Raw genomic sequence first — 11,432 nt, forward strand, 5'->3', positions numbered from 1 at the left:
TTCCAAAAAACTAAAGATAGGATTAAAGTGAAAGGAAAATTTCGACGTGAAACATAATTAATTTGGTATTTCATTACAAAGTAATGACTACAAGTGTGATTTCTTATAGTGTTAATAATTGATTCAAAATACAAAATTTGGAATTCTACTATCAAAACATGTTATCAAAAGACAAAGTGTGAAAATGAAGAATTTACTAAAATAGAGAAAATTGATTGTAAAATAATAAAATGAAGCCATAAAAAAAATAAAAATGAGAAGAATGGTTGGCATTTCAACCTGAAATATATGTTAGCTGGATGTCAACTGTTGGAATATGAGCAATCTTGGACCGATCTCCAAGCTTGAATCTAGGGCACCCCCCAATTTCCAGCTTTGAAAGGGAAGTTAGGCTGCTATCCAGTCTGGTAAAGTAATGAAATCAGAACACTCTCTAATTGAGAGAGTTTCCAGTGTGGTAACATGTGAAGCCCCTTTGGAAGACACCAAATCTGGAATTCCTTGATAAATAGTTGACGCAAGCTTCTAAGGCCTTGAAATTGCAAGCCACCATCATCATCCTCTTTATCTGACAAGTTGAGCTGCCCGCAGTTAGCAATTTCTAACTTCTACTCAAATTATCTGTCACAGTATCTCCTCAAAGACTCTACCCAGGTTTAGTTCCTCAAGACAAGGTAAAGAAGGCAGTTGCAAGGATTCCAAGCAACTGCAACCCCCAATAATAATTCAGAAAGATGAGGGGATGAAATCAGTTTTAAGGTTGTTAACTGATCACACGTACCAATCCATAATTGAGAAAGAGAAGGACACGAAGGCAGTTGCAGGGATTCCAAGCTTCTGCAATTAAAAATAAGTAATTTAAAAAGACGGGGAGATGAAAGCAGTTGAGGGATGTCAATCCACCACAATATTCGACTTGCAATAGCGTAAGAAGAGGAGATGAAAGCAGTTGGAAGGTTGTTAATTGATCACACCAATAGATCTGTAATTCAGAAAGAGAAGGAAATGAAGGAGCTCGCTCTCCTGCTATCTCCCTCCTACACCATTCCTTCAAATTACGCAACCCACCCAGCTTGAGTGTTTTAAGAGATGGAAAGAATGGCTCAGCTGATGAAGAGTTTTCCAACACGTATTCCAACGCATTCAATGTGTAAGATACAGACGCTGAGAGAAGGCAGCACGGAACTCATCCAACTCGGAAACCTCACACCTGTGTAACCATCTATATAGAGCTCCTTTAGATTTGGGCATGGCTGCAGGCCTTCCATCACCAACTCCGCATCCTCTCCTTTCTGGTAATCTTCCCCCCACTCCACCACCTCCATTGTAATGCAAAGGACTGAAGGTAGTGTTTTTCCTTCAAGTTTGCTTCTTGGATTCTAATGCCCCACCCTTCACCCTTTGAAGATTTCTAATATGTAGCCCTCCTCTTAGATTGTTAAGGCATTGCAATTCATTCAGCCTACCTATTCCCTCACGGTCACCTTTCCCAATAACAAATAATGGTAGGTCTGAAGCATAGTCAATTCTCCCAATCTGCAAGGCATATAATCCAATCTCTGGCATCCATCTATCTCAAGGTACCTCAAGTTGATCATTTTCTTATATTTCTTGCAATTCTTTAAGATCATCACATTTCGAGAGTTCAATGTCTGCGGTTTTGTAAGCTTGTAATTCCACTAGGAAGTACCCTCATTCCACGGCAAGAAAGGTCGAGATATCTCAAATGAACCAATTTAACTAAAGACTTTGGCAGCTCTCCACGAATTAAACAAGATAAGTCCAACACCCGTAACACTTGCAATTTGGAATAAGTGTATCACTATAGAATCAACATTGTCACCACAATGAAAATAATCTTTAGAGAGCATAAATAATGTTCTTATGGGTTTGCCTTTAAAACCTTCATCTTCGGACTCCATTCGTCAAATGACACATGATGAACTCTTTCCGACATATTTGTACATCACCGTCAAAATAAAGATCTCAGACTTTACAGCAGTTGTGCTAGATTATGGATAAGGTCATGCATTTAAAACTAATATATTATTGTTATCATCTTTTTCAATATCTTGAAACAATGACCGTGATAATAACTCCTCAAAATATTGATCACCACATCCTCTAGATATTCATTTTCATCCGAAGGTTGAATGTAACCTTGAGCCATCCATAATTGTATCAACATTTTTTCAATTTATAGTCTTTTGGAAACAATGCACAATAAGTAAAACACGTTTCAAATGACTTGGTAAATTATCATAACTTAACTTTAGTACCAATAATATGTTTTCCCATCTCGAAAGCGACATTAGATTTTATTGTTTTTTTATGGACAACCATTGACTTTCTTCGGTTTTAGAATGCAATATCCTTCCTAAATTCTGATTACGAGAGGGACTCCATTGCACATTTTTGTAATTTCTTCTCCTATTTTAGGAGGTTTGGATGTGCTCTTTGTTGCTCTTCTCCAAATGCTAAACTTTTAAACAAACCCCAAGATTGATCATGGTTTAAACCATTCAAAACATATGGGGGATCAATTGTCATAATTGATGCAACTTTAGAGTTTCGAGTAGTCACTACAACTTTCCTCCCCCTAACACCAACTTTCAACAAAATCCTTAATTGATTCCATTTTTCAAAATCGTCATTCCAAACATCATCCATTACTAACAAGTATCTCTTGGAATTTAATTTTTCATGAAGTTTGTTTTTCAATTGTTCCAACACCAAATTATCTACATTTTCATTTGTTGCAGATTTTATGATGTTTCCAACTAGGATTTTCACATCAAAATCATCAGAAACACACACCCACAACCTAAGATCAAAATGCCTTACCACCTTCTCATCATTGTATACCAATTGGGCTAAGTGTCACAGGATGATTCAAATGAGCCTCCCCATGGGCTTATATAGAGCCAAGAAGCTTCTGGAGACACCTAGAGTGGGAAGAGTGTGGAAGGTTCTAGAGATGTCTGGAGAAATCCACACAACACTACACTATGGTGGAAGACATGAGAAGAGTCCACAACCTTCTAGAGAATTCCAAAGGTCTCTTGTATATTCTTGTACATAGGTTTGTACATATAATGATGTAGGACATTCTAGAATATACTTGAATTGTAAGGAACCCTCCAAGGTTCCAGAGAGTTCCATTGGTGCCTATAAATAGGTGAGGGCCTCATTTGGCCAAGGCACCAAGCAATTGAGTTCCTAAAGCACTTGTAAAGGCTTCCTTAAGTAATAAGAGCTTCCATTCTCTAAGTGTTACCTACTATGCCTTCTCAAGCTTCCGAGTTGTGAGCATCTTAGCCTAGCAAACTAAACGTTGGAGCACGGCTGACTTAGCAAGATCAAGCGTCTTGACTTGTCTAAGTGCCGCACGAGCTTAGGAAATGACTAAGTTCGTGACAAGTGGTATTAGAGCGCGGCTACGAAATGGGCATAGTGAAGGAAGCATGTCGGGCTCTAATGTGGAGGAGACTAGCGAGCAAACTCGTGGAAGGGAGATTGAGCCTACTAGACGGGTAGAGGCAGGAAGGATAAGTCTCGTGACGCCTTAGCCAACATGGAGGCAAGGCTAGCCAAGATGGAGTTAGCCATGGTAGACACCAATGAAGGAGTGGACTTGATCGAGCAAGGCATGGAGAAGGGCTTAGAGGATCTAAGAGAGCAGATCCAAGACCTTCGCGAGGGGTGCCAGGCTCGCAAGTTCAGCTGGTGTCACATGAGGAGTTCATGTCCTTCCAAGACAAGGTCATGAGCATGTTCGCTAGTGTGGAGTCAAGGATGGAGGCCTTGGCTGGGCGCAAGGAGGCCCGAGACCAAGAGATTCGTCAAGAGCTAGCCATCTATAAGACTGCGGTATCAGCACGAGTCATGGCCACTCATGAGGCACCAAGGGTGGAGGTGCCCAAGCCACACATGTTCAGTGGCAAGAGGATGCTAAGGAGTTGGATAACTTCTTGTGGCACATGGAGCGCTACTTTGAGCCATCACACTGACGGATGAAGCCACTAAGGTACGCACCGCGACCCTCTACCTCACTGATAATGTTACTCTATGGTGGCGTCAACGGTTTGCCGACATAGAGAAAGAGACGTGCACCATAGACACATGGGACGCCTTTAAGAGAGAAATCAAAAGGCAATTGTATCCCGAAGATGTGGCTTACCTAGCAAGGAAGAGTATGAAGCATCTTAAGCACACGGGCTCAATCCGTGAGTATGTCAAGGAGTTCTCTACGCTTATGCTTGAGAAACCCAACATGTCCGAGGAGGAGCTACTATTTAACTTCATGGACAACTTGCATAGCTGGGTCGAGCAAGAGTTGAGGAGACGTGGTGTCCAAGACCTAGCTACGACCATGGCGGTAGTAGAGTCCTTGGTAGATTATAAAAGGAGAGACTCCTTCAAACCCAAGCCACCATCCAAGGGTAACCAGACCAAAGGTGGGGGAGAGAAGGGATCACGAAGCTACACTTTTAAGGAAGGATCAAGCAAAGGCCCTAGTGGCAAGGATGGCAAAGACAAGGATAAACGGAAGGAGTTCACACCCAGGACCAACTGCTTCTTATGTGATGGTCCACACTGGGCGCGGGACTGTCCTAAGAGGAAAGCTCTAAATGCTATGATCGAGGAAAAGGAGAAAAAAGACGATGCTCAGGGGATCGTTGCAGCTCCTAAATGCCCTTAAGGTCAAGCCGATGCCTAATGTATGTAGAGGCCCTTGTGAATGGGAAGGCCACCAAGGCCTTGGTGGACACTGGTGCCACTCATAACTTTGTCTCGGAGGATGAGGCAAAAAGGCTAGAGCTCCAAGCATCTAAGGAAGGAGGATGGCTCAAGGCAGTTAATTCAACTGCCAAGCCATCACACGGAGTAGCTTGTGAGGTGACCATGCATATCGGCTCATGGGAAGGAAGGGTCGACTTCATAGTGGCACCCATGGATGACTTCAAGATGGCATTAGGAATGGACTTCCTATAGAAGGTCAAGGTTGTGCCATTACCTTTCCTACGCTCAATGGCTATCCTAGAGGAGGAGAAGCCATGCATGGTCCTTATGGTCACTGAAGGTACGCCCAAGACCCCTATGTTATCAACTATGCAAGTTAAGAAGGGGTTAAAGAGGAAAGAGGTGACCTACCTCTCAACCCTGAAGGAAGAAAGGGATAATGGGTCAGGAGAACCCATGCCTAAGGAAATCGAGGGGGTCCTTGATGAGTTCAAGGACATGATGCCGCCTGAGTTGCCTAAGAGACTTCCTCCTAGGAGAGAGGAAGATCACAAGATTGAGTTGGAGCGGGAGCCAAACCCCCTGCTATAGGGCCATATAAGATGGCACCACCTAAGCTGGAGGAGCTAAGGAGACAACTTAAGGAGTTGCTTGACGCAGGGTTCATCCAACCATCCAAAGCTCCCTATGGCGCGTCGATCTTATTTCAGAAGAAGCACGATGGGTCCTTATGGATGTGTATCGACTACCGAGCACTCAACAAGGTGACGGTAAAAAACAAGTATCCTATCCCACTCATCGCTAACTTGTTCGATCAACTTCGAAGGGCAAGATACTTCACAAAGCTAGAATTAAGGTCAGGCTACTACCAAGTCAGGATTGCGGAGGGGACGAGCCGAATACCACATGTGTGACCAGGTACGGCTCATACGAATTCTTAGTGATGCATTTCGAACTCACCAATGCCCCAACCACGTTCTGCACGCTCATGAATAAGATCTTCCACCCATATTTAGACAAATTCGTGGTGGTATACTTGGATGACATAGTCATCTACAATAGCACCCTAAAAGAGCATGTGGAACATTTGAGAAAGGTCTTAAGATCTTGAGGTAGAACAAGCTATATGTGAAGAAGGAGAAATTCTCATTTGCTAAGGAGAAAGTGAGCTTCCTAGGGCATCGCATCAAAGATGGCAAGTTGATGATGGATGATAGAAAGGTGAATGCCATCCAGGAATGGGATCCACCAACCAAGGTGCCTCAACTTAGATCTTTCCTTGGTTTAGTTAATTACTACTGACAATACATCAAAGGTTATTCAACAAGGGTCATTCCACTCACTAATCTTCTTAAGAAGAATAAGGCATGGGAATGGGACGAAAGGTGCCAACAAGCCTTTGAAGATTTTAAGAAGGCTGTGACTGAGGAGCCGGTGTTGGCACTACCCGACCACACCAAGGGTTTTGAGGTACATAAAGATACCTCAGACTTCGCTATTGGGGGATCCTTATGCAAGATAGGCATCTGATCGCCTTCGAGAGTCGTAAGCTAAATGACACAGAGAGGCGTTACACGCTGCAAGAGAAAGAAATGACCGCCATCATCCATTGCTTGCGCACCTGGAGGCACTATCTTCTGGGGTCTCACTTCATTGTGAAAACTGACAATGTTACCACTAGCTACTTCCAGACATAGAAGAAGCTAAGCCCTAAACAAGCTAGGTGGCAAGACTTCTTGGCCGAGTTCGACTACGCTGGAGTATAAGCCAGGAAGTGCTAATCATGTGGCCGACACCCTAAGCCACAAAGCGGAGCTAGTGTCCATGATGAGTCAGACCCAAGGAGACATAATGGATCTTCTAAGGGAGGGACATAACATGATCCAGTGGCAAAGAGCCTCATCGCTCTGGCTCGTGAAGAGAAGACTAAGCGGTTTTGGGTGGAAGACGACCTACTCTACACTAAGGAGAAACGACTCTATGTGCCTAAGTGGGGGAACATAAGGCGGAATCTGATAAAAGAGTGCCATGACACCAAGTGGGCAGGGCACCCTAGACAACGATGCACAAGGGCACTACTCGAGTCAGCTTATTACTGGCCTCAAATACGGGATGAGGTTGAGGCCTATGTGAGGACTTGTCTTATATGCCAACAAGACAAGGTGAAGCAACGACAATCTAGAGGCCTGTTAGAGCCACTACCTATAGCAGAGCGCCCAAGGGACAACATCACCATGGACTTCATCATAGGGCTACCCAAGTCGGAGGATAGCGACTCTATCATAGTAGTAGTGGACAGGTTCTTTAAGTACACGACCTTCATAGCAGCCCCGATTGACTGCACTGCGGAAGAGACGACGAGGCTATTCCTAAAACACGTAGTCAAGTATTGGGGGTTGCCTAAGTTCATCATCAGTGATCACGATCCATGTTTCACTAGGAAGTCTTGGACGGAGCTCTTCAAGCTTATGGGTTCGGAGCTTCACTTCTCCACAAGCTTTCACCCACAAACGGATGGGCAAACAGAGAGGGTGAATGCCTTACTAGAGCTCTACCTAAGGCACTTTGTGAGCGCCAACTAAAAAGATTGGGTTGCGTTGCTAGACATAGCCCAATTCTCATACAACCTGAAAAGGAGTGAGACAACCAATAAGAGTCCGTTCGAGCTAGCCACAGGGCAACAACCGTTAACTCCTCACACTCTAACGATAGGTTATACGGGGAGAAGTCCAATGACTTTCAAGTTCACAAAGGGGTGGCACGAGCAAGCTGACATAGCACGCTCATACTTGGACAAGGCCGCTAAGAAAATGAAGAAGTGGGCTGACAAGAAACGACGTCACACGGAGTACAAAGTCGAAGACATGGTGCTTGTCACACTCCTTCCTCAACAATTCAAATCCTTAAGGCCGGTACACAAGGGCCTTGTGAGGAGGTATGAAGGACCTTTCCCCATACTTGGGAAGGTCGGCAAGGTGTCCTATAGAGTTGAGCTACCACCAAGGTTGAAGATTCATCCCGTCTTCCATGTAAGTTACTTGAAACCTTATCACGAAAACAAGGATGATCTAAGCCGAGGGTTGTCTAAGAGGACACCTACAGAGGTCGTGACCTCCTATGACAAGGAGGTAGAACACGCCCTCACTGATCGGGTCATCAGGAGATGAGGTGTACCTCCTGCTACGGAGTACTTAGTGAAATGGAAGGGACTACCAGAGAGCGACGCTCGCTGGGAGCCAGTAGATGCACTATGGCAGTTCCAGGAGCAGATTGAGCGGTTCCGGGCAGAAGGTGCGACGAAGATGTCTGTGGCTTAGGTGGAGGAGAGTGTCATAGGATGATTTAAATGAGCCTCCCCATGGGCTTATATAAAGCCAGAAAGCTTCTAGAGACACCTAGAGTGGGAAGAGTGTGGAAGGTTCTAGAGATGTCTGGAGAAATCCACACAACACTACACTATGGTGGAAGACATGAGAAGAGTCTACAACCTTCTAGAGAATTCCAAAGGTCTCTTGTATATTCTTGTACATAGGTTTGTACATAGAATGATGTAGGACATTCTAGAATATACTTGAATTGTAAGGAACCCTCCAAGGTTCCAAAGAGTTCCATTGGTGCCTATAAATAGGCGAGGGCCTCATTTGGCCAAGGCACCAAGCAAGTGAGTTCCTAAAGTACTTGTAAAGGCTTCCTTAAGTAATAAGAGCTTCCATTCTCTAAGTGTTGCCTACTACGCCTTCTCAAGCTTTCGAGTCGTGAGCATCTTAGCCTAGCAAGCTAAGCGTTGGAGCAAGGCTGACTTAGCAAGATCAAGCTTCTTGACTTGTCTAAGTGCCACACGAGCTTAGGAAATGACTAAGTTCGTGACATAAAGCAGTCTTACCTAAACCACCAATACCAACAATGGCAACAACAGAAAGATTTTCTTCATTGTTCGATTGCAACAATAATTTTATAATCTTCTTTTTATCTTTATCTCTTCCTATAATTTCAGACATCAATACAAAAGAGTGGGTCTCTCTCCCCCTATTCGCTACTCGCATGCTAGTTGTCACCCTTGGAATAAAATTGAACTTAGAGATATCACTTGCAATGCCATCTAGTCCACCTCTAATAACTTTGATTCCATGACCCATTCTAAAATGAAATGCAACCTGATTTGAAGATGAGAAGAAGTGACTAACCTGTCTTGCCATTCCTCCTCGCCTCAAGTCATAGGTTGCAAAGTCATCCAACAAGTCGTCCGCATCATAGATGACATCTTTGAACCTCCTCACCCAATTCTCCACTGCATGCTCCCTGTCATGTCGCTCCTCAGCATCCAGAAGCACAACTTTGATGGTGGTCAATGTGTCCCCAAGTTTTTTTAGCTCCTCTCTAACACCACAAGCCAGTTCAATTTCCTGGACAGCCAAGGAGCCTAACTTAGTCAAGATTTTCTCAACAATGCTGAAAGGGATTTGGTCAGCCATCTTTCAAAGAAACTGAGATGGAGAAGGCCAATGAAAAATTATAAAATGACGGAAGTTGAGATAATTGTGGGAGAAATTAGAACAAGAACAAAAGTAGTGTGAGAGGTGTATGCTCTTAATATATATGGGCAATGAGAAAAGCATTAGTTCTATAGGGAAGGAAGCAAAGAAAAGGATCTCTTGTTGTAGAAGAAAGGAACAAGTTGGTAGCAAGTATCAAACAAAGAATATATGCATACTTTTGTGTCAACCAAGAATATATGTTTTGCTTGATATTTATATATCATGTCACTTAATCAAATAACCCTTTTTTCTATCTCTATCAACCAATCAATCCATAAATCGAAACTCATTTGTGCTATAGCTCAACCTAACCTAGCCTTTTGTCCAATCCAAGCCTCGAACCCCAAGTCCACCTTAATTTAATTCTAGTAATAATAAAATATTTTTTAACAATTAAATTTAATTTATAGTATTAAGAGACTCGTCGATGGACTCAGTGAAGGTGGTGATCGATGTGGAGAAGAACTGCATCAGTGTGTACAACAATGGGGATGGTGTGCCAGTGGAGATTCACCAGGAGGATGAGGTGTATGTGCTAGAGATGATTTTTAAGCACTTGTTGACTAGTAGTAATTATGATGATGCGGTGAAAAAGACGACCGGTGGATATATTTTCAATAGAGTTTGTGATCGAGACCGTAGATGGGAGGTGCCAGAAAAAGTATAAGCAAGTATAGCAGTTTGTGATTGAGACTGCAACTCTTCCTTGCTTTTAAAATACGAGAAACAATGTTTACTACATATGTATAATAATTCCATTTCAGATAAAAGTAATAAACTCTCAAAACTGAATTTATAAAAATTTGAAATTATTACATTTAATAAAATTTGATAATCAAGTATAAATCCTTTTTTAATTTTGAATTTTTTTTTTTTAAAATTAAACATGACATCATTCTTCTATTCTCTCCATGATCCAATGTTGAAATCGAAATTCCTCAAATATAATCTTATTTTAATTTACAAGTGTTTTTATGAATTTATTTTAATTTCTCCAAAAAATTTTATTAAGCAAATCAATTCTAAATGATTTGATTAGTTTCTTCTTTATATATATATATATTATATATATATATATATATATATATAATATATATATATATATATATATTATTTTTTACTAAATGAATAAATCAAACAAGACTTACAGTGTGTTTGACAATGATTTTAAGAAGTGTTTCTAACATCTATAATATTTTGAAAGATAAAAATTTTCAAGTATTAGAAAGATTAGAAACACTTTACAAAATCAGTGTCAAACACACTCTTAATGTATTCGATTCATTAACAATTCTAGTCATTTTAAAAAATAATGTAAGACTCAAATAGCTAGTGATTCATTAATATTAGAAATTTATAAATAAAAATTGGTTTAGGACTTTATTGTCTCTCTTCCATATAGAACCATATTTTCGGATATTTTTTTTACTAGGCTAATAAATTCTAAATTAAACAAGACTTAATGTATTAAATTCATTAACAAGTCTTGTAATTTTTTAAAATAATTTGAAGTTTAAATAGTGAACCCATTAAAAATTTCTTCACAATGACTATTATTATTATTTTTTCATATAATTATATTTTTGTAAATTTTCTCATTTATCAAATGAACTTTAAATCAAGCAACTCTTCATATTGAAAAATGGGTCTAACAATTTTTTTAAATAATTTTAAACTCAAAAAATATTAAAGCAAAACAGAATATTATGAGTCATAACTTTACTATTTTTCTTGTAGATACAACTATATTTTTTAATTTTTCTTATTAGATAAATAGATTCTAAGTTAAGTGAGACATATTTAAAAAATTAAATTCTTAAATGAACTTTTTTTTTTTTAAGAATAATTCGGAATTCAAAAAATTGATCAAATAATTTCATATTAAATCATAACATTTTAAAATATTATGTTCGTAATTGAATACATGACTCATTTACATCTTAAAAAATTAAAATTCATTAGTTATTTATTTTAAATAAATATTTCTAAAAATTATTTTTTAAAATTATTGTTATTATTATTAGTATTATTCATTTTAGTATTGATTTTGCTACCAATTTAGTTAAAATTAAGTAAGATGTTAACATTAGGTAGACTAATTAATAACATAAAATTTCTTTATAGCTGCTTGTTTTTGTTTTTGAAAGAAAAATT

General features: G+C 40.2%; 1 protein-coding gene across 2 annotated transcripts; it reads right to left on the reverse strand.

Annotated features, from left to right (window-relative positions):
- Positions 1-514: 514 nt before the first annotated feature.
- On the reverse strand, positions 515-9,502 carry LOC117910767 (disease resistance protein Pik-2-like). 2 transcript variants are annotated; one of them, XM_034824920.1, is made up of 3 exons: positions 8,928-9,502; positions 782-837; positions 515-568 (listed from the first exon to the last, which is right to left on the reverse strand). In XM_034824920.1, coding segments are annotated over exons 1-3 (345 nt in total). In that variant the 5' UTR covers positions 9,216-9,502; the 3' UTR covers positions 515-567. The 2 variants fall into 2 exon arrangements, with proteins under 2 accessions (XP_034680811.1, XP_034680810.1); XM_034824919.1 differs by having other exon boundaries at positions 517-706.
- Positions 9,503-11,432: the final 1,930 nt, after the last annotated feature.

The sequence above is a fragment of the Vitis riparia genome, unplaced genomic scaffold, assembly GCF_004353265.1.
Source record: "Vitis riparia cultivar Riparia Gloire de Montpellier isolate 1030 unplaced genomic scaffold, EGFV_Vit.rip_1.0 scaffold843_pilon_pilon, whole genome shotgun sequence".
Classification (NCBI taxonomy): Eukaryota; Viridiplantae; Streptophyta; class Magnoliopsida; order Vitales; family Vitaceae; genus Vitis; species Vitis riparia.